The sequence below is a fragment of the Lolium perenne genome, chromosome 4 (genome assembly GCF_019359855.2).
Source record: "Lolium perenne isolate Kyuss_39 chromosome 4, Kyuss_2.0, whole genome shotgun sequence".
Taxonomy (NCBI): Eukaryota; Viridiplantae; Streptophyta; class Magnoliopsida; order Poales; family Poaceae; genus Lolium; species Lolium perenne.
In genome coordinates this window covers 211,178,112-211,202,140 of record NC_067247.2, presented here as the reverse complement: position 1 = coordinate 211,202,140, position 24,029 = coordinate 211,178,112, and the positions used below count along the sequence as shown (strand labels likewise).

The 24,029-nt window shown below is 47.4% G+C and overlaps 2 protein-coding genes across 2 annotated transcripts; both read right to left on the bottom strand.

The window, feature by feature from the left end:
* Positions 1–19,983: 19,983 nt before the first annotated feature.
* On the bottom strand, positions 19,984–20,922 carry LOC139839263 (uncharacterized). Its single transcript, XM_071829313.1, has one exon. The coding sequence runs from the start codon at positions 20,920–20,922 to the stop codon at positions 19,984–19,986; it is 939 nt and encodes a 312-aa protein (XP_071685414.1).
* A 585-nt stretch (positions 20,923–21,507) lies between these two features.
* Positions 21,508–22,446, bottom strand: LOC139839262 (uncharacterized). The gene has a single exon (XM_071829312.1). The coding sequence runs from the start codon at positions 22,444–22,446 to the stop codon at positions 21,508–21,510; it is 939 nt and encodes a 312-aa protein (XP_071685413.1).
* Between the last annotated feature and the right edge of the window lie 1,583 nt (positions 22,447–24,029).

Below are 24,029 nucleotides of genomic sequence, written 5' to 3'. Positions count from 1 at the left end.
TACTTGCATATTTGCATTCATCATATTACTTTGTGTTGACAATTATCCATGAGATATGCATGTTGAAAGTTGAAAGCAATTGCTGAAACTTATATCTTCCTTTGTGTTGCTTCGATGCCTTTACTTTGAATCTATTGCTTTATGAGTTAACTCTTGTGCAAGACTTTTGATACTTGTCTTGAAAGTACTCTTCATGAAAAGTTTTGCTATATGTTATCTATTTGTTAGCAACTATAGATTATTGCCTTGAGTCACTTCATTCATTTCATATGCTTTGTAATAGTATGATCAAGGTTATGTAAGTAGCATGTCACTACAGAAATTATTCTTTTTATCGTTTACCTACTCGAGGACGAGTAGGAACTAAGCTTGGGGATGCTGATACGTCTCCAACGTATCCATAATTTCTGATGTTCCATGCTTGTTTTATGACAATACTTACATGTTTTGCTTGCACTTTATGATGATTTCATGCATTTTCCGGAACTAACCTATTAACAAGATGCCACAGTGCCAGTTCCTGTTTTCTGCTGTTTTTGGTTCCAGAAAGGCTGTTCGGGCAATATTCTCGGAATTCGACGAAACGAAGACCCAACATCTTATTTTTCCCGGAACCTTCCAGAAAGTCAGAGGGGGACCAGAGGGGTGCCCTGGGGGCCCCACACGTGTGGCCAGCGCGGCCCAGGAGGGGGGCGCGCCGCCCTAGTGTGAGGAGGCCCCGTGGCCCCTCTGACTCCGACTCTTCGCCTATTTAAGTCGTCCCGACCTAAAACATCGATACCTTTTGACGAAACTCCAGAAAGACTCCAGGGGCGCCGCCGCCATCGCGAAACTCCAATTCGGGGGACAGAAGTCTCTGTTCCGGCACCCTGCCAGGACGGGGAAGTGCCCCCGGAAGCCATCTCCATCGACGCCACCGCCTCCATCATGCTCCGTGAGTAGTTCCCCCATGGACTACGGGTTCTAGCAGTAGCTAGTTGGTATTCTCTCCTCCATGTACTTCAATACAATGATCTCATGAGCTGCCTTACATGATTGAGATTCATCTGATGTAATCGGTGTTGTGTTTGTTGGGATCCGATGGATGATACATTATGATTAGTCTATCTATAAAGTTTGTGAAGTTATTGTTGCTGCAATCTTGTTATGCTTAATGCTTGTCACTAGGGCCCGAGTGGCATGATCTTAGATTTAAGCTCTATACTTATTGCTTAGATTGTATCTACAAGTTGTATGCACATGTCGCTGTCCGGAACCAAAGGCCCCGAAGTGACAAGAATCGGGACAACCGGAGGGGGTGGCGGTGATGTGAGGGACACATGTTTTCACGGAGTGTTAATGCTTTGCTCCGGTGCTCTATTAAAAGGAGTACCTTAATATCCAGTAGATTCCCTTGAGGCCCGGCTGCCACCGGCTGGTAGGACAAAAGATGTTGTGCAAGTTTCTCATTGCGAGCACGTACGACTATATATGGAAAACATGCCTACATGATTAATGATCTTGATATTCTTTCTTAATGCTTTATCAATCCTATCAATTGCCCAACTGTAATTTGTTCACCCAACACTTGTCGCTTGTTATTGGAGAGTTACCACTAGTGTAGATCGCTGGGAACCCCGGTCCATCTCTCATCATCATATACTCGTTCTACATGTCATTGGAAGTAGTATGAACTATTTTCTGGTGTCATTGCTCTCATATTGCTATTACTGCTGCTGTGTTACTATTACTACTGCTCTCATATTACTGCTACTTTCACATCACCCCTGTTACTAGTGCTTTTCCAGGTGTAGCTGAATTGACAACTCAGTTGTTAAGGCTTATAAGTATTCTTTACCTCCCCTTGTGTCGAATCAATAAATTTGGGTTTTACTTCCCTCGAAGACTGCTGTGATCCCCTATACTTGTGGGTTATCAGCGCTCCTCACGCGAGCGCATCATGGAGTCTGGCCCCCATGTCTTCCGTGCCTGCCGTGTGTCGGCAAGCACGACCGACTTCTCCGTCTGCGAGCCGCCGGCCGTGGGCGAGGCATCCCCGTACACTATGACAGTGCAAATCTTCTTCTCGAGGACGTACGAGCTCAGGAGGATGGCTAGCCCCCTCCCTGCCCCACTGGATGAGGACGATATCACCACTACACCCTGGGAAGAGGCGGTGTTGGATCTTGGCTTGCCTCCGAGGGAGCTACATAGTGGGGGCAATGTCGTGCGAACTATGTGCAAGATTCTTGCCCGTGTATAGCTGCTCAAGAACCTGAACCTCACGGAGGAGGAGTGGGACATCATCATGCCTTACGATGTTATGCACCTGATGTGGTAGCAGGCGTGTCGTCGGGTCGGTGGACTCCACTTCGACCTCACCGTTAGGGTGGACCATAGGCTCATTGTCAACTTGCCGGCGCTGCAAGACTGTTGGGTCCTAGTTGCGCCGGAGGACGGCCACTGCAGCATATGCATGCTGGGGCTGTTGCAGCGCACAACGGTGCATCTCCGGGGATGCAAACACCCGTTCCATAGGAAGTGCATCTTCTCCTGGTTTGTAACGAACGCCAGCTGCCCTATCTGCTGCGATAAAGTGCTGACCCATCTTATTTTCGATTTGTAGCATAGTATGAATAAAATCCCTGTATGATAGGGATGCCATGCCAACTTGAATCCTATGTCAAGAGAAATTCTATTTCAATGTGGTTATAAGATATTTTGCATTAGTTTGATCTATTATCATTCTATTTTCCTATGGGATATGACCCTATCAATCAAACAGCCTGAGATTACTTCCACACAATTAAGTTTGAGCAACTTTTAGTAGGACAACAAACATAAATAATTAGTCATCATGGGATTACAATCCAACAGATAATTGTCTTCAGGACTCATACATTTTCCAAATAGAAAAATCAAAACAAATCATGGTTCTTCATCTCACAGCATGATACAGAGACAAGAGTCTAATCATCATCATCATCATCATCTCCGTCTTCATTCTGATATTCGTGCATGGTCTCATCCTGCTCATCGTGTCCATTCTTCTCCTGAGATTCACCAGGTAGCTTCAGTTTATCCATCTCTTTGTCGACTATACTAACCTCAACAGTGAAATCTACTTCTCCATCATGTGCAGGCATGAATTTATAAGTGACATGATTAATATTTGACAATTACCATGAATTTATCAGTGATATGATTAACATTTCACCATTGTTTTTAGGTGTATATAAGAAGAGAGAACGAGTCCACAACCACTGAAGATGATGTCAGGTCCAAGGAGGATACATGTGTTATCACCAAAGACATCAGCTCACTAGTGGGCGATGTCGATGATGACATGGGATCCCCAGATCCAGACATTGTAGATTCCGATGGCATCACTGCTGATAAACCGTCAGTGGAGCGCGAGGGGTACGGAGAGGTCAAGCTCGAGAAGGACCATGCCACGAAAGAGATGAAAGCCCCTAAGGCGAAGATGTCAGCTTTGAGTGATGCTTTGAAGGCAGTGGACATCGAGATGAAAGAGTTGGAGTCGAGTGTGAAGAATAATGCACAAGCTATGCATCATATAGTGAATGCACCATGGTGACTGTCAACAATATTTGCACGGCTTCAGTAGCATATTTTTGTTTCTATTTTGAGAACATCTTCGGGGAAATTTTTGTTTTGGTTTGAGAACAACTTCTGTTACTATGGTGCTGTTTTTGGTGCAACAAAAATATAGATTTAAGCATGGAAATAAATTAACTGTTAAATTACTAAAAGCTTTCATTTGCACTTACTTAGGCATTTCTTGCTCTAAAAGCACATGGTTAGCGGTTCATATACTGATTATTTCATTTGCGAGGTACCGCAACGGGTAATTTAGATGATACTTAATAAGCCTCATATTTGATATGTATATAGCAAGTAAGTGATACGTCTCCAACGTATCTATAATTTCTTATGTTCCATGCTTGTTTTATGACAATACCTACATGTTTTGTTCACACTTTATATCATTTTGATGCATTTTCCGGAACTAACCTATTGACAAGATGTCGAAGTGCCAGTTCCTGTTTTCTGCTATTTTGGTTTCAGAAATCCTACAAAGGAAATATTCTCGGAATTGGACGAAATCAATGCCCAGAATCTTATTTTTCCACGAAGCTTCCAGAACACCGAAGAGGGTCCAGAGGGGAGCCAGGAGGGCCCCACCCCACATGGCGGCGCGGCCAAGGGGGGGCGCGCCCCCCTATGGTGTGGCTCCACCAGAACCCCTCCGAGGCTGCCCTTCCGCCTACTTAAAGCCTCCGTCGCGAAAACCCTAGACGAATAAGCCACGACACGGAAAACCTTCCAGAGCCGCCGCCATCGCGAAGCCAAGATTCGGGGGGACAGAAGTCTCTGTTCCGGCACGCCGCCAGGACGGGGAATTGCCCCCGGAAGGCATCTTCATCGACTCCACCGCCATCTTCACCGCCATCGCTGTCTCCCATGATGAGGAGGGAGTAGTTCTCCCCCGAGGCTGAGGGCTCTACCGTAGCTATGTGGTTCATATCTCTCTTTGTGATCTAGTTGAATATCATCTATGTGCTACTCTAGTGATGTTATTAAAGTCGTCTATTCCTCCTCCATGATGTAATGTTGATAGTGTGTGCATCATGTATTACTTGGTATAAGCTATGATTGTGATCTCTTGTAGATTATGAAGTTAACTATTACTATGACAGTATTGATGCGATCTATTCCCCCTTTCATAGCCTGACGGTGACAGTGTGCATGCTATGTTAGTACTCGGTCTAAATTGCAATGGTCTATCATGCACTCTAAAGGTTACTTAAATATGAACTCCGAATGTTGTGGAGCTTGTTAACTCCGGCATTGAGGTTCTCTTGTAGCCCTACACAATGAATGGTGTTTGTTATCCAACAAGAGAGTGTAGAGTAGTTTCAGTTATGTGATCAATGTTGAGAGTGTCCACTAGTGAAAGTAGGATCCCTAGGCCTTGCTTCCAAATATCGAATCTCCGTTTATTTACTGTTCTATTACATGTTTACTCACTGCCATATTTATTTCAGATTGTTATTGCCACTCATATTCATCCATATTAATTGTATTTCACTATCTCTTCGCCGAACTAGTGCACCTATACATCTGACAAGTGTATTAGGTGTGTTGGGGACACAAGAGACTTCTTGTATCGTGATTGCAGGGTTGCTTGAGAGGGATATCTTTGACCTCTTCCTCCCTGAGTTCGATAAACCTTGGGTGATTCACTTAAGGGAAACTTGCTGCTGTTCTACAAACCTCTGCTCTTGGAGGCCCAACACTGTCTACAGGAAAAGAAGCGTGAGTAGACATCAAGCTATTTTCTGGCGCCGTTGCCGGGGAGGTAAGGTAAAAGGTATTCACATCCTCCGACTACTAAGCTATTTCCTAGCATTGTTGCCGGTGTGTGAGTGCTCGAAGCTATTTCCTTTAGATCCTGCAATTGCATCTTTTTGTTTCTTGTTCACTAGTTAGGCATAATGGAAAATAACAGTGAGCTTTTTAATCTATTTCCTGAGTTAAGACATAAATTGTGTGATGCGAAAATTAAGAAACCTATGGAACCTTATTTGCATGCTAGTAGCAATGTTATTAGTATGAACACCATTGTTGATAATGCTATGGAAGAATTTAAGCTTGGGGGAGCTGGTTTTGATGAGCATGATATTTTTAGTCCCCCAAGTTTTGAGGAGAAAATTTACTTTGATGATACTTTACCTCCTATATATGATGATTACAATGATGACTATCATCCACCTACTGTTGAGGAGAAAATTAATTATGATTATACTATGCCTCCTATATTTGATGATTATGGTGATAATGATAGCTACCTTGTTGAATTTGCTCCCACTACAATTAATAAGAATGACTATGCTTATGTTGCGAGTAGTAATTATTTTATGCATGTGAATAAGAATGCTTCATGTGATAGTTATATTGTTGAGGTTGTTCATGATGCTACTGGAAATTATTATGAGGGAGGAAAATATGGTGGTAGAAATTTTCATGTTACTAAAACACCTCTCTACATGCTGAAAATTTTGAAGTTACTCGTGTTTTATCTTCCTATGCTTGTCACTTTGTTCTTCATTGACTTGTTTATTTACAAGATTCCTTTTCATAGGAAGTGGGTTAGGCTTAAATTTGTTTTTAATTTGCTTTTTGATGCTCTCTTTTGCTTCAACTCTTATTTATTGCGAGTGCATCATTGAAATTTACTTGATGTAGCCCTACCCAAGGTCGATACTACATCAAGAACGACAAGCCCTCCTCGTGGTCCAATGACACGAGCTCGAGCCCAAGCCCTACACCAAGAGGTGAATTCGCTCCTCTCCACGTATGCTTTTGACACCCCTTTGGATGGCTTGCTACTTCATGCCAATACCCTATGTTCAATCAGGTACATCGACCAAGAAGCGAGCCATGGAGACCAAGCCAATGGAGAGAGAGCTGGAAATGATGAAGATGGAGCTACAGCGCCCAGGCCGAAACTTCCGCCCCTCAGGACCGGAACTTCCGCCCCTCAGGACCGGAACTTCCGGCCAGATGCCCTCAAGATGCCTTCCAGCGCCCAAGGAAAAGGATCCAGCCGGAACTTCCGCCCCAGAGGACCGGAAATTCCGCCCGCCGGAACTTCCGCCCAAGTTCCGAAAGTCCGTCGAAAACCATACTGGATGTACTGCGAGACAATGGCGGAATTTCGGAACAAGGCCGGAACTTGGCCGGAACTTCCGCCCCGACCGGAACTTCCAGCCCGCAAGACCGGAACTTCCGCCCAAGATGACCGGAACTTCCGCCCCATCGAACTTCAGCACAACAGCACTTTTCAGCGTGTAACTTACCTCTTCGCCCCACCTATAAATAGCCTTGTTGGCTCAGATCTGAGATTAGACTTGATGTAAGAGAAAACATGAGCTATGCTCCTTCCCGCGGGAAACCCTTCTAGATCTACGAATCTACGAAGTTATCAACTCTTCTAGGCGGTTGATCTCTTCCATTCTAGGAATTCTAGTGTTTTGGATCTTTTTCTTTTGCAATTCTATCTATTTGCACTCTTTTCCTCTTTGGAACTCTATCGATTGCTATTGCCAACCTTTTGTGAGGGATTCTACTCCTTGTGGGTCTTTTTCTTGCAATTCCGTTGGGTTGGTATATCGGGCCAACGAAGAACAACCGGTTGTGTGTGTGTGTTGCGTTTGTATCTTCGATCCACCCCGCCATCCACCCACGTTCTTCGTGTTCATCCACCTCCCCCACGAATCCCATCCAAATCCGTGAAGATCGGGCACATCCTAGGACTTAGTCCACATCATATGGTATCAGCAGCTCTTTGGTTGCCACGGATTTGACCCCCACATCACACAATGAGGATCAACCTCCACAACCTCGCAACCATAATGAGGATGAAGATGATGCAAGACCACCTCCTAGACGCAATGACCGCAATGAAGAGGAAATCTTTGGGAAGCTCAAGTTCACCATGCCCAAATTCCACGGAGAAGAAGACCCCGATGCATACTTGTCTTGGGTTCTCAAGGTTGACAAGATTTTCCGCATCCACAACTTCTCTGAAGCAAAGAAAGTGGCCATGGCATCACTTGAGTTTGAAGGATATGCAAATGTTTGGTGGGAAGAAGTGAACAAGAAGCGTGACAAGGAAGATCTAGAGCCCATTGACACATGGGAAGAGATGCAAGAAGTCATGCATAAGCGCTTTGTGCCCAACCACCATAAACGCGACCTCTTCAACAAGCTTACTCAACTCAAAAAAAGCTTCAAGTCCGTTGAGGAATACTACAAGGAGATGCACATGACCATGATGAGTGCCAATGTGGATGAGCGAGAAGAGCAAACAATGGCAAGATTCTTGAATGGATTGAACATTCCCGTCAAGAGAATAGTGGAGTTCTTGCCTTTCAAGATGGGACTTGGTTAACCATTTTCGTTTCGAACTCGAACCTATTTAACCATATTGTGGAAATGGTTAAAACGGTTAACCACAAAATCATTAGAGTTACAAATGGTTAACCATTGGTTACTGAGGTTCGAACCAATTTTAGCATTTGTGGTAGAAGGCTGATCACAGAGTGTTCATATACATGTACCGAGACACTCATCACTGCCTAGCTAATCTCATAGCAGTTAGCTAACACCTACAGATAAGCTCTGTGCTGGCACAACCGCACAAGACTAGGAGAAGCTACCGAACTCTACTGAAAGCTCGAGTGCGGAGCCAAGGCAGCGGCGGCCTGACCAAGTACGTGGTGGCGTCGAGCGCGGCGTTGAGTCCGCGACGGTGAATGTACTCATTCTCGCTCAGCACGGCAATGGCCGACCTCGACGCCAACGACGGTGACCGCGCTCGTCTCTCTCAGGTGGCAAGGGTCGGCCTCGACACCGGCGACGGTGACCACGCTCATCTCGGTCAGGATGGAAAGGGTCGGCCTCGACGCCGGCAACGGTGACCGCGCTCTTCTCGCTCAGGACGGCAAGGGTCGGCCTCGATGCCGGGGACGGTGACCGCGCTTGTCTCGCTCAGGACGGCTAGGTCAGCCTCGACGCCGGCGATGGTGACCGCGCTCGTCTCGCTCAGGATGGCAAGGGTCGGCCTGAACGCCTGCGACGGTGACTGCTCTTGTAGCGCTGAGGAAGGCAACGTTGACCTCAACGCCGGCGATGGCCCCCGTAAGAACATCCGGCCTGGTCACTGCGACATCCGGCAGCGGTAGCACCTCGTGTGCAGCATGTCAGCCTCGCAGGGCACACTATCACGTCCCAACTTGGACCTCCGACAGCCGTGCGCGATCTAGACGACCACAGCCTCAGGGGAGTCAGGGCTCAGGATTAGGTACAGGAACCTATAACCCTTGGGAAAAGAGGTTCGAACCTAAATAACCTATAGTAATTTAAGGTTAACCCAATGGCCCATTGGGCTGTTTTTTAGGTTCGGTTAACCTAACCATTGGTTATACGGTAACCGAGTCTCATCCTTACTTGCCTTACACCAACATGGTTGAATTGCTTCATCAAGCTACAAGAGCCGAGCGCCAAGTGCGAGAGGACATAGCAAGTGCAAAAACAAAGTCCTTCTTCGCCGCGCGAAATGCAACAAACACCTCCTCAAGCATCAAGAACACAAGTGCTATTGCTCCAAAGGATCCTCCCAAGCAAACGAAGAGTGCCTTCAAGACAACAAGCTTCAAGCCGGATCAATCAACTATGTCCTCTAAAGCTTCCACGGGATCTAGTAACATAAATCCTTTGAATGCAAGAACACAAGAGTTATGATAACTCGAGATGATGGAGATGTGGAGTACTTGAGTGAAGGTGAATATGAAGCCTTGGTACAAGCCGCAACCAATCATGAAGATGATGACTTGGAAGACCAAGAGCAAGTCCTATGTGTGCATGATGCAAGCCCATCCCTTGTGGTGACCAAAGTGTTGACAACCAATGCACTTCCCAATGAAGATCAAAGATGCAACATCTTCCAAACAAGAGCCGGAATCAATGGCAAGTCAATAAAGGTTATCATCGATGGAGGGAGTTGCCACAATCTTGCAAGCACCGAACTATGCTCCAAGCTCAACCTCACACTCCGGAAACACCCCCACCCTTACCATGTGCAATGGCTAAGTGACAATGGAAACGTCAAGATACAACACACCGTCTTCGTATGCTTCAAGATTGGCACCTATGAAGACACTGTTGATTGTGATGTAGTGCCCATGACGGTGTGCCACATGCTACTTGGTCGCCCTTGGCAATATGACAAAAGAGCAAGCCATGATGGCTACACAAATGCCTATAGCTTCAAGGTCGGCGACAAGACATTCATCCTACGCCCAATGACTCCTAGCCAAGTAATTGCGGACAATGCAAAGGCTCTAGCGAGGGCTAAGGAAGCTACCATCACTAGTGAGATGAGTGGTGAGAGAGTGACCCACCAAAAAGACAGTGAGCGCCACAAGCCATATATGAGTGAGATGAAGAGTGTCCTCATAGCTACCAAGAGTGAGATGAGAGAATTGCACCACAACCCATCCACCATATTGCACTATGTGCTCATTTGCAAGGGGCCATCTTCGGAGACTAACAACTTAACAACACTTCCTTCGTCTTTGTTGTCTCTTTTGAAGGAGTTCCAAGATGTTTTCCCCGACAAGCTTCCTCATGGACTACTACCGCTTCGAGGGATTGAGCACCGCATCGACCTCATACCCGGCGCCCCTCTACCAAACCGCGCCGCCTACCGCACCAACCCCGAAGACACAAAGGAGATCCAACGCCAAATACAAGACCTCCTCGAAAAAGGGTATGCTCGTGAAAGCTTAAGCCCTTGCGCGGTTCCCGTGATTCTTGTTCCTAAACCGGATGAGACGCAACGAATGTGTATGGATTGTCGCCCCATCAATGCCATTACCGTTCGATACCGCCATCCCATTCCGCGTTTAGATGACATGCTTGATGAATTGAGTGGTGCCACGATTTTCTCTAAGATTGATTTGCATAGTGGCTACCACCAAATTCGCATGGCAATAGGTGATGAATGGAAGACGGCATTCAAGATCAAACTTGGTCTCTATGAATGGCTTGTCATGCCATTTGGTCTTTCAAATGCTCCATCTACTTTCATGCGTCTCATGAATCACATCTTGCGACCTCTCATTTGCAAGAGTGTGGTTGTCTATTTCGATGATATTCTCATTTATAGCAAAAATCTCGAGGACCATGTGCAACATGTGAGAGAAGTCTTATGCATCTTGCGTCATGAGAAGCTTTATGCAAACCTTCCCAAGTGCACCTTTGCTCAAAACAAGTTGGTTTTTCTTGGATTTGTGGTTTCCGCCAATGGTATTGAAGTTGATTCTTCCAAGGTTGAGGCCATCCACAATTGGCCCACTCCTACCAATGTTGGTCAAGTTTGAAGTTTTCATGGACTTGCCGGTTTCTACCGCCGTTTTGTGAAAGATTTTAGCACAATTGCTTGCCCTTTGAATGAACTCACCAAAAAGAATGTTCCGTTTGTGTGGGGCAAGGCCCAAAAAAAAGCTTTTGATGAATTGAAAAAGAGACTCACCGAGGCTCCACTCCTTGTTCTTCCGAACTTTTCCAAAACTTTTGAGATTGAATGTGATGCGAGTGGACTCGGTATTGGTGGAGTTCTTATGCAAGATGGAAAACCCGTGGCATACTATAGCGAGAAGTTGGATGGCGCACGCCTCAACTATCCTATATATTACAAGGAACTTTATGCTTTGGTTCGTGTTCTTGAAGTTTGGCAACACTATCTTTGGCCAAAAGAGTTTGTTATCCACTCCGACCATGAGTCTTTGAAATATTTGAAAAGTCAACACAATTTGAAAAAACGCCATGCAAAATTGGTTGAGTTCATTGAGTCCTTTCCATATGTAATCAAATACAAGAAGGGCAAGGACAATGTTGTTGCGGATGCTCTTTCCCGCAAGCTCACCCTCTTACTCACTCGTTTGGATATCCATGTTTTGGGTCTTGATGAAATCAAAGATTTATATGCCTCCGATACTTTCTTTGGCCCAATCTTTGCAAAGTGTTCTAGTGAGAAGGGCATCGATGATTTTTATTTGCACCAAGGATTCTTGTTCAAGGGCAACAAACTTTGCATTCCCATGTCGTCGCTTCGCCTTTTGCTCTTACAAGAATCGCATGGTGGTGGTCTTATGGGACACTTTGGACGAGACAAGACATATGCCATGCTCTCCACTCACTATTATTGGCCAAGAATGAAGCACGATGTGGAGCGCCTTTGCCGACGGTGTACAACATGCTTACAAGCTAAGTCAACTTCCAACCCCTATGGTCTTTATACACCATTGCCTATTCCTCATGCTCCTTGGTCCGATATAAGTATGGATTTTGTGCTAGGATTGCCTAGAACCAAATATGGTCATGATTCAATTTTTGTAGTGGTTGATCGATTCTCTAAAATGGCTCATTTCATACCATGCTCCCGAACGGATGATGCTTCACACATTGCCTCTTTGTTTTTTAGGGAAATTGTGAGACTCCACGGTGTACCAAGAAGCATTGTGTCGGATCGAGATATCAAGTTCATGAGTTACCTTTGGAAGACACTAATGGCCAAGTTCAACGTCAAGCTTTTGTTCTCCTCATCCTCACACCCACAAACCGATGGGCAAACCGAAGTGGTGAACCGAAGCCTCTCCACACTACTACGAGTACTTGTCAAGAAGAATTTGAAGTCTTGGGAAGATTGCATCCCGCATGCGGAGTTTGCCTACAACCGCGCCAAGCACACTACAACAATGAGAAGCCCGTTCATGGTTGTCTATGGCTTTGAACCACCTACGACGATTGACCTCCTTCCTCTACCGCTACATGAGCAAGTAAACATGAACATCGACAAGCGAACACAATACATGAAGAAGCTACATGAAGATACAAGGGCAACAATCGTGCAACAAGTTCTTCGTCAAGCAACACACCTCAACATGAAGAAAAGGGCACAGATCTTCAAGGAAGGGGACCTAGTGTGGATACATCTTCGCAAAGACCGTTTTCCTCAAGAAAGAAACTCCAAGCTCAAGCCCGAGGCGATGATCCCTTCAAGGTCCTCAAGCGAATCAACGACAACGCCTACGTCATCGACATACCAACATCCAAGTACTTGGTGAGCAACACATTCAATGTGTCCGACCTCTCGCCATACCATGAAGATGAAGAGACGTTAGAGTCGAGGACGACTCTTTCCCAAGGGGGGGGAGATGATGTAGCCCTACCCAAGGTCGATACTACATCAAGACCGACAAGCCCTCCTCGTGGTCCAATGACACGAGCTCGAGCCCAAGCCCAACACCAAGAGGTGAATTCGCTCCTCTCCACGTATGCTTTTGACACACCTTTGGATGGCTTTCTACTTCATGCCAATACCCTATGTTCAATCAGGTACATCGACCAAGAAGCGAGCCATGGAGACCAAGCCAATGGAGAGAGAGCTGGAAATGATGAAGATGGAGCTACAGCGCCCAGGCCGGAACTTCCGCCCCTCAGGACCGGAACTTCCGGCCAGATGCCCTCAAGATGCCTTCCAGCGCCCAAGGAAAAGGATCCAGCCGGAACTTCCGCCCCAGAGGACCGGAACTTCCGCCCAAGTTCCGCCCAAGTTCCGAAAGTCCGTCGAAAACCATACTGGATGTACTACGAGAAAATGGCGGAATTCCGGAACAAGGCCGGAACTTGGCCGGAACTTCCGCCCCGACCGGAACTTCCAGCCCGCAAGACCGGAATTTCTGCCCCTGACCGGAACTTCCGCCCAAGATGACCGGAACTTCCGCCCCATCGAACTTCAGCACAACAACACTTTTCAGCGTGTAACTTACCTCTTCGCCCCCACCTATAAATAGCCTTGTTGGCTCAGATCTGAGATTAGACTTGATGTAAGAGAAAACATGAGCTATGCTCCTTCCCGCGGGAAACCCTTCTAGATCTACGAATCTACGAAGTTATCTACTCTTCTAGGCGGTTGATCTCTTCCATTCTAGGAATTCTAGTGTTTTGGATCTTTTGCTTTTGCAATTCTATCTATTTACACTCTTTTCCTATTTGGAACTCTATCGATTGCTATTGCCAACCTTTTGTGAGGGATTCTACTCCTTGTGGGTCTTTTTCTTGCAATTCCGTTGGGTTGGTGTATTGGGCCAACGAAGAACAACCGGTTGTGTGTGTGTGTTGCGTTTGTATCTTCGATCCACCCCGCCATCCACCCACGTTCTTCGTGTTCATCCACCTCCCCCACGAATCCCATCCAAATCCGTGAAGATCGGGCACATCCTAGGACTTAGTCCACATCATTACTGAGCCCATCTTAATGGCTATAAAGAAAGCACTTCTTGGGAGATAACCCATGTTTTATTTTACTACAGCAATTTTGTTTTATATTTGTGTCTTGGAAGTTGTTACTACTGTAGCAACCTCTCCTTATCTCTATTTTATTGCATTGTTGTGCCAAGTAAAGTCTTTGATAGTAAGGTTGATACTAGATTTGGATTACTGCGTAGAAACAGATTTCTTGCTGTCACGAATTTGAGTAGTATTCTCTGTAGGTAACTCAGAAAAATCTGCCAATTTACGTGCGTGATCCTCAGATATACGCAACTTTCATTCAATTTGAGCATTTTCATCTGAGCAAGTTTAGTGCCCCAGAAAAATTTGTCTTTACGGACTGTTCTGTTTTGACAGATTCTGCCTTTTATTTCGTATTGCCTATTTTGCTATGTTTGATGGATTTCTTTGTTCCATTAACTTCCAGTAGCTTCCTGCAATGTCCAAAAGTGTTAAGAATGATTGTGTCACCTCTGAACATGTGAATTTTTGATTATGTACTAACCCTCTAATGAGATTGTTTTGAGTTTGGTGTGGAGGAAGTTTTCAAGGATCAAGAGAGGGGGATGATACAATATGATCAAGAAGAGTGAAAAGTCTAAGCTTGGGGATGCCCCCGTGGTTCATCCCTGCATATTTCAAGAAGACTCAAGCATCTAAGCTTGGGGATGCCCAAGGCATCCCCTTCTTCATCGACAACTTATCAGGTCACCTCTAGTGAAACTATATTTTTATTCCGTCACATCTTATGTACTTTACTTGGAGCGTCTGTGTACTTTTATTTTTGTTTGTGTTTGAATAAAATCTAATCCTATCATGCTTGTGTGGGAGAGAGACACGCTCCGCTGTTGCATATGAACACATGTGTTCTTAGCTTTACTTTTAATGTTCATGGCGAAGGTTGAAACTGCTTCATTAATTGTTATATGTTTGGAAACAGAAAATGTTACAAGTGGTAGTGGTATAATGAAATACTTGCATAATCTTGTAGATCATTGAGCTTTGATAACCTGATTCTTTGCAAACGTTTTGAGGTATTTAGATGGTAAGGCTTGCTGGATAAATAAGTTAAAATTAGTAGTTGATAGTCTTTAAGCTTGTGTCGTTTGTGTCGTACTACAAACTCTACTTAAATAGTTGAAGGCGTAGTTGGACTTGATAGCTTTCCATGTCTAAGAGTTCATCGTAATAACTAAGTTGTGCTGAAGGTCGAGGGAGCTAGCGGGGTACTTGTGCCACCGTGAACGGCCCTCCTTGGAGTAAATTTTAATCATGCTCTTAATGTTGAACCTGCTAGTTCTTTGCAATAAGCTTGTGAGTTCTTTTTGACTAATGTTAAGCTACGGTTTTTGGCACTTCCACCATCCAAATTTGCTAGCCTCTTCGGTATTGTGCATTGCCTTTTGCTCACATTGAGAATTGTGCATACTTCGCCAGTACATCCAAACCCGTGGGAGGACTTTCTCTTGTTCTCCTACACATAAGCCATACATCTTCCTCAAAACAGCCACCATACCTACCTACCACAGCATTCCATAGCTGTTCCGAGATATATTGCCATGCAACTTCCATTTTACATTACATGACTTGTTGTCATTTATTATTTATATATTGCTTTGCATGATTCTATACAGCTGATGTGTGGTTTACACATGTTACGCTAGATCATTGCACATCATGCTACACCGGCAGAGGCATACAGTTTTATACATCATGTTTTATTCATTATGAGTTATTTGTACCAAAAAGTGTGTTGTCATATTAGGATGTTGCCCCTAAAAGTGAAAAGAGCCATGGAGGCCATCAAAAAGAGAAAAAGAAAAAGAAAAGAAAAAGAAAAGAAAAAGAAAAGAAAAAGAAAAAGAAAAAAAGAGAATAAAGAAAAAGGGGGCAACATCACTATCTTTTATCCACACTTGTGCTCATGTTTTAGCACCTGCAGTATTCATAGTCATCATTTGTGCTCGTGTTTAGCACCTATACTCCATGTGAGAGAGTTTTCATGTTTTACTAGTATAACTATGTGGGGAATTTACACTATAGAACTTGGGTTGTATATTCCAATGATGAGCTTCCTCAAAAGTGCTCTAGGTCTTCGTGAGCAACAAAGTTGGATGCACCCCCACTAGTTCCATTGGAGAGCTTTCATACACATATAGCTCTATGTGCATCCGTTGCGTGGCAATCACTACACCTTGCATAGCTTCGATTATAAGACTTCCTCTTGTCTAATAATCACTTATAGCTTTGTGAGACTTTCTTCCATTTGGCCTTCCAAACCCCCATTAATGTTCTTTATGCCATAACATCCTGGTGCCAATACCAAATGCTTGCGCTCACCGGTTGAGTAGACTTCGAAACAGTTGATTCATGACGTTCATGTTTAATTTTACTTGACTGAATCCTTCTTTGTTGTGAAAATTTACTTGATGCTTGGAATGAAGGATAGAACTTCTACGCTGGATACTTAAAACATCTTTAATGAACTTTGTACGGTTTCATGTCTTTAAAGCAATAGTTCATGAAAACTTCTAGCTTCTTTAACTCTTGCATTATCATCTCTTATATCAATATAGACATTTGCTTTGAATGATTTGATCTCAGTTCACATGCTTTACATCATTATTGGATCAAGATTATGTTGGTAGCATGTCACTTCAGAAATTATCCTTGTTATCGTTTACCTACTCGAGGGCGAGTAGGAACTAAGCTTGGGGATGCTGATACGTCTCCAACGTATCTATAATTTCTTATGTTCCATGCTTGTTTTATGACAATACCTACATGTTTTGTTCATACTTTATATCGTTTTGATGCATTTTCCGGAACTAACCTATTGACAAGATGCCGAAGTGCCAGTTCCTGTTTTCTGCTGTTTTTGGTTTCAGAAATCCTACAAAGGAAATACTCTCGGAATTGGACGAAATCAATGCCCAGAATCTTATTTTTCCACGAAGCTTCCAGAACACCGAAGAGGGGCTAGAGGGGAGCCAGGGGGCCCACCCCACATGGCGGTGCGGCCAAGGGGGGGCGCCCCCCCTATGGTGTGGCTCCACCAGAACCCCTCCGAGGCTGCCCTTCCGCCTACTTAAAGCCTCCGTCGCGAAAACCCTAGACGAATAAGCCACGACACGGAAAACCTTCCAGAGCCGCCGCCATCGCGACGCCAAGATTCGGGGGACTGAAGTCTCTGTTCCGGCACGCCGCCGGGACGGGGAATTGCCCCAGGAAGGCATCTCCATCGACTCCACCGCCATCTTCACCGCCATCGCTGTCTCCCATGATGAGGAGGGAGTAGTTCTCCCCCGAGGCTGAGGGCTCTACCGTAGCTATGTGGTTCATATCTCTCTTTGTGATCTAGTTGAATATCATCTATGTGCTACTCTAGTGATGTTATTAAAGTCGTCTATTCCTCCTCCATGATGTAATGTTGACAGTGTGTGCATCATGCAGTACTTGGTATAAGCTATGATTGTGATCTCTTGTAGATTATGAAGTTAACTATTACTATGATAGTATTGATGCGATCTATTCCCCCTTTCATAGCCTGACGGTGACAGTGTGCATGCTATGTTAGTACTCGGTCTAAATTGCAATGGTCTATCATGCACTCTAAAGGTTACTTAAATATGAACTCCGAATGTTGTGGAGCTTGTTAACTCCAGCATTGAGGTGCTCTTGTAGCCCTACACAATGAATGGTGTTTGTTATCCAACAAGAGAGTGTAGAGTAGTTTCAGTTATGTGATCAATATTGAGAGTGTCCACTAGTGAAAGTAGGATCCCTAGGCCTTGCTTCCAAATATCGAATCTCCGTTTATTTACTGTTCTATTACATGTTTACTCGCTGCCATATTTATTTCAGATTGTTATTGCCACTCATATTCATCCATATTACTTGTATTTCACTATCTCTTCGTCGAACTAGTGCACCTATACATCTGACAAGTGTATTAGGTGTGTTGGGGACACAAGAGACTTCTTATATCGTTATTGCAGGGTTGCTTGAGAGGGATATCTTTGACCTCTTCCTCCCTGAGTTCAATAAACCTTGGGTGATTCACTTAAGGGAAACTTGTTGCTGTTCTACAAACCTCTGCTCTTGGAGGCCCAACACTGTCTACGGAAAAAGAAGCGTGAGTAGACATCAGTAGGACATGAAAATCATGTATATTAGCATCTATTGGCATATTATTAATATGTTTTCGGTTGCACTGATTTAGACATTTATTACAGTGGAAACACATGGTTAGCGGCTGCCATTTGCGCGATAGCGCAACGGGTCATCTAGTGTGTCTAATATTGGAATTACATGTAGAATGGAGGCAGCTATTTATGGGCCTATTTAATAATGCCATCAGTTTTACTGGTCGCTTCCTACCGCAAGATTTGGATTCTAAGCTTATATAGTTATAGTATTGTTTAGCTAAGGTATACACTTGGTAGAGGCAAAATAGCTAGCTTTTATCTAGCACGACTAATTTACACAAATCTACCACAATTGGGACAGTGGTTACACGTCAGTACCATTCTTAGAATTTTTTGCAAAAAACTACAATTTCAGAGGTAATCAACAACACATAGGGCAAACACAAGTCTAATAGCAGTTTAAGGCTCGAGGGCCCATTGTGAGGCGAAACGGCCGTTTCCTCTCCGTTAGTTGCAGGAGCTGTTTAAGACCGAGCGTCGACGCGCTGCGCCTGCATGCCTGGTCGTCGCGCTAGCCGGCCGTTCCGCTCGGCAAGCCATGACCTCACGACCTGGATATATTGTCGTAGCTAGCTAGTGCGTGGTTGCAAGATGGGCTGGGAGGCGTGAGTGCTAGCTGCACGTCTGTGTGTTGCTAGCTTGCGAAAACTGCGCTGCTCGCCGGACGGAGGGCGTGCGCAAGCGATGCTGGTCGCCGGATAGGAAGGCGTGCGCAAACCGCGCTGGTCGCCGGACGGAGGGGCGTGCGCAGGCGGTGCTGGTCACTGGACAGAGGGCGTGCGCGAGCGACGCCGGTCGCCGTACGGAGAGAGTGCACGGGCGATGTCGAAGGGTGTGCGCAGGCAGGCGGTGCCGGTCGCCTGACGGCGGGGGTGCGCGGGCAGCATCAGAGGGGGTGCGCGGGCAGGTGGCGCCGGTCGCCGGACAGAGGGCATGCGCTAGTGCCGTCGAGGGGCGTGCGTGCGCGGGCCGGTGGCGCCGGTCGCTGGACAGATAGCACAGCCTTGGTGTGGCTCTCGCAGCACCCTCCCTCGCGTGCTGCGCCGGCCAAGCTCTCGCAAGACCCTCCCATCCGCACGTTGGCGCTCATGCTCGTCTGCAACATGGGGGGCTGCATGGAGGGTCGCGTCGCGCTGATGAACGCAGGCGCATCCTCCTATCCGGCGCCCACGATACCGACGTCCGCGTCGCGGAGCTGCAGGAGTTGTGCATTACATGAGCAGGTCTGGGAGCTGCACGTTGTTACGGCCGGCGAGGCAGGGGAGGAGAGGCACGACCGGCGAGGTGAAGTGCACGTGCAGGTGCGGTGAGCCGGAGGTGCGATGTGTAAGAGATGACAGCTGACTCGCTCAGCTGGCTCTCTCTCTCTGCTAATTCACTTAGCTCTCACAGGAACAAAAGATACACAGATTTTGGCCTCGCGCTGCCTCATACAGCCGAGCTTTTCCTTGTCTCTGTTTCTCTTCTCTTGTCAAAAGCAAACATGATTACATGGCCTTAAGTACTCACGCACACACACAGTCAGAGCGCCACGTTCGCCACTAACATCATGCACGCACACCAGTCTGGCCACCAACACACGACTCGCGCTAACACACTAGCTACATGCAGCTAACAAACTGACTAGATAACTGACCGATTCACTCGGTCTGACTCAACGGATTAGCTCCAGACTATTCTGCGCATGCCGCTTCTCACGACACAATAGCATCACGCCGCACCTGCATCGCACAGAGCAAGGCATCTCGCTGAACGCACTCAGGTGGAGCACACCTGATGGACGACTACATGCAAACGAGAAACTAATGCAGAATATGATCAAGATTAAACCTAACAATCACCTCCCTAATCTTGATCCACTTGTGATGCAGCTTCAAAGAAGGGCTAGCTCATCCTCGACGAAGCCGAGAAGGGCCTTCTCTTCATTGTCCTTTTTCTTCTCTGGACACTCCCAGGCAAAGTGCCCAAGTTCTTGGCAATTGAAGCATCGCAACTTCTTCTTGTCCCTGCCATTGTTCCTCTTCTTGTTCTTCATGCGCTCCATCCATTGCTCTTCGGTGAGGAGCAGATGAGTGCCACCATGCTGCCCACCTTCCTCCTCCTCCAAATCGAGCTCCTCCTCCACAGCCAAGAAGCGACCTGTCAGCTCCTCAACCGTCAGTTTCTTGAGGTCGAGAAGCTGTTGAATGGAGTACGCGAGCTGCTTGAACCGCTTCGGCACGCAACGAAGGAACTTCAACACGGCCTTGTGCTCCCCGACGCCATCTCCGAGGACCTCCAGCTCGTGCATGATGCCCGTGAGCCGCATCGCGAACTGCTCCACCTTCTCGCCGTCCTTGAACCGGAGGTTCTCGAACTCGGAGCGGCGAGTCTGCGCCCTTGCTTCGCGGACACGCTCGAACCCCAACCTCAAAGTTTTGAGGGCGTCCCAAGCCTCCTTGGCAGTGTCCTTCACGGCCAGCGAGCGCAACATCTCCGGCGGCACAGCGCCGAGAATGGTGCCCAAAGCCTCACGGTCGTCGTGGTACTCGCCGACGCCGTGCTCGACCACCTCCCACCGGCCTTGTCGCTGTAGCTTCACTCGCATGACGAGCGCCCAGTCGGAGTAGTTCGTGCGGGTGAGCATGAGAGGCGGCGCCGACACCACGGAGCTCTGCCGGATGATGCGCTCGACGACGCGGACCTCGCCACCGCTACCGCTGCCGCCGTCGGTGAGCTGCGCCCTTGGTGGAGTGCGCAGGTCCTTCTCTTCCGCCATCTTCTTCTCCAGCTCCGTCGCCTTGGCCTTCTCACCGGCAGCATCGTCCGCCATCACCACAGGAACCAAGAGCAAAGGGCTCTGATACCAAATGTAAGAGATGACAGCTGACTCGCTCAGCTGGCTCTCTCTCTGCTAATTCACTTAGCTCTCACAGGAACAAAAGATACACAGATTTTGGCCTCGCGCTGCCTCACACAGCCGAGCTTTTTCCTTGTCTCTGTTTCTCTTCTCTTGTCAAAAGCAAACATGATTACATGGCCTTAAGTACTCACGCACACACACAGTCAGAGTGCCACGTTCGCCACTAACATCATGCACGCACACCACTCTGGCCACCAACACACGACTCGCGCTAACACACTAGCTACATGCAGCTAACAAACTGACTAGATAACTGACCGATTCACTCGGTCTGACTCAACGGATTAGCTCCAGACTATTCTGCGCATGCCGCTTCTCACGACACAACAGCATCACGCCGCACCTGCATCGCACAGAGCAAGGCATCTCGCTGAACGCACTCAGGTGGAGCACACCTGATGGACGACTACATGCAAACGAGAAACTAATGCAGAATATGATCAAGATTAAACCTAACAATCTCCTCCCTAATCTTGATTCACTTGTGATGCAGCTTCAAAGAAGGGCTGGCTCATCCTCGACGAAGCTGAGAAGCGCCTTCTCTTCATTGTCCTTTTTCTTCTCTGGACACTCCCAGGCAAAGTGCCCAAGTTCTTGGCAATTGAAGCATCGCAACTTCTTCTTGTCCCTGCCATTGTTCTTCTTCTTGTTCTTCATGCGCTCCATCCATTGCTCTTCGGTGAGGAGCAGATGAGTGCCACCATGCTGCCCACCTTCCTCCTCCTCCAAATCGAGCTCCTCCTCCACAGCCAAGAAGCGACCTGTCAGCTCCTCAACCGTCAGTTTCTTGAGGTCGAGAAGCTGTTGAATGGAGTACGCGAGCTGCTTGAACCGCTTCGGCACGCAATGAAGGAACTTCAACACGGCCTTGTGCTCCCCGACACCATCTCCGAGGACCTCCAGCTCGTGCATGATGCCCGTGAGCCGCATCGCGAACTGCTCCACCTTCTCGCCGTCCTTGAACCGGAGGTTCTCGAACTCGGAGTGGCGAGTCTGCGCCCTTGCTTCGCGGACACGCTCGGACCCCAACCTCAAAGTTTTGAGGGCGTCCCAAGCCTCCTTGGCAGTGTCCTTCACGGCCAGCGAGCGCAACATCTCCGGCGGCACAGCGCCGAGGATGGTGCCCAAAGCCTCACGGTCGTCGTGGTAGTCGCTGACGCCGTGCTCGACCACCTCCCACCGGCCTTGTCCCTGTAGCTTCACTCGCATGACGAGCGCCCAGTCGGAGTAGTTCGTGCGGGTGAGCATGAGAGGCGGCGCCGACACCACGGAGCTCTGCCGGATGATGCGCTCGACGACGCGGACCTCGCCACCGCTACCGCTGCCGCCATCGGTGAGCTGCGCCCTTGGTGGAGTGCGCAGGTCCTTCTCTTCCGCCATCTTCTTCTCCAGCTCCGTCGCCTTAGCCTTCTCACCGGCAGCATCGTCCGCCATCACCACAGGAACCAAGAGCAAAGGGCTCTGATACCAAATGTAAGAGATGACAGCTGACTCGCTCAGCTGGCTCTCTCTCTGCTAATTCACTTAGCTCTCACAGGAACAAAAGATACACAGATTTTGGCCTCGCGCTGCCTCACACAGCCGAGCTTTTCCTTGTCTCTGTTTCTCTTCTCTTGTCAAAAGCAAACATGATTACATGGCCTTAAGTACTCACGCACACACACAGTCAGAGCGCCACGTTCGCCACTAACATCATGCACGCACACCACTCTGGCCACCAACACACGACTCGCGCTAACACACTAGCTACATGCAGCTAACAAACTGACTAGATAACTGACCGATTCACTCGGTCTGACTCAACGGATTAGCTCCAGACTATTCTGCGCATGCCGCTTCTCACGACACAACAGCATCACGCCGCACCTGCATCGCACAGAGCAAGGCATCTCGCTGAACGCACTCAGGTGGAGCACACCTGATGGACGACTACATGCAAACGAGAAACTAATGCAGAATATGATCAAGATTAAACCTAACAATCACCTCCCTAATCTTGATCCACTTGTGATGCAGCTTCAAAGAAGGGCTGGCTCATCCTCGACGAAGCCGAGAAGCGCCTTCTCTTCATTGTCCGTTTTCTTCTCTGGACACTCCCAGGCAAAGTGATGTGGACTAAGTCCAAGGATGTGCCCGGTCTTCACGGATTTGGGTGGAACTCGTGGGGGTAGGTGGATGAACGCGATGAACACGAAGAACGCGAGGGGGAATCGTGGGGATACAACACACACACGCACACAAACCGGTTTTCCCTCGTAGGCCCGATACACCTACTCGATAGAGGTTGCGAGAAAAGACCTTCCGGTAGAAGTCCCGCAAAGAGATCGACAAATCGAAGCTCGCAAGATCTAGAAGGGTGAAAAGACCGGAAGGTTGATAGAAGTGCAAGCAAAAGACCAAATAGGTAGAAGTGCAAGCAAAAGATCAAACAAACGGTAGAAGTCACCAAAGAGATCTTGACAAGTCGATAAGGAGCCCGGGTGGGTACAAGATCAAAGATCTAGGTAGGGTTCCCACAAGGGTGAGCTAAGCTCAGGTTTAATTTCACATCAAGTCTAATCTCAGATCTGAGCCAACTAGGCTATTTATAGTAGGTGGGGCGAAGGGATAAGTTAGAACTAAAAGTGCTGTTGTGCTGAAGTTCGATGGGGCGGAAGTTCCGGTCAACTTGGGCGGAAGTTCCGGTCTGGAGGGGCGGAAGTTCCGGTCCGGCCGGAAGTTCCGGCCAAGTTCCAGCCTTGTTTCGGAATTGCGCCATTGTCCCGCAGTAACATCCAGTAAGGTTTTCGCTGACTTTCGGAACTTGGGCGGAACTTGGGCGAAAGTTCCGGTGGGCAGAAGTTCCGGTCCCTCGGGGCGGAAGTTCCGGCCTGATCCATTTCGCTGGGCGCTGGAGGGCATCCGGAGGGCATCTGGAGGGCATCTGGCCGGAAGTTCCGGTCCTTGGGGGCGGAAGTTCCGGCCTGGCAGCTGTAGCTCCATCTTCGTCATTTCCAGCTCTCTCTCCATTGGCTTGG

Coding starts and splice junctions, on each gene's coding strand:
- LOC139839262 (XM_071829312.1), bottom strand. CDS start 22,446: ATGGCGGACGATGCTGCCGGTGAGAAGGCTAAGGCGACGGAGCTGGAG.
- LOC139839263 (XM_071829313.1), bottom strand. CDS start 20,922: ATGGCGGACGATGCTGCCGGTGAGAAGGCCAAGGCGACGGAGCTGGAG.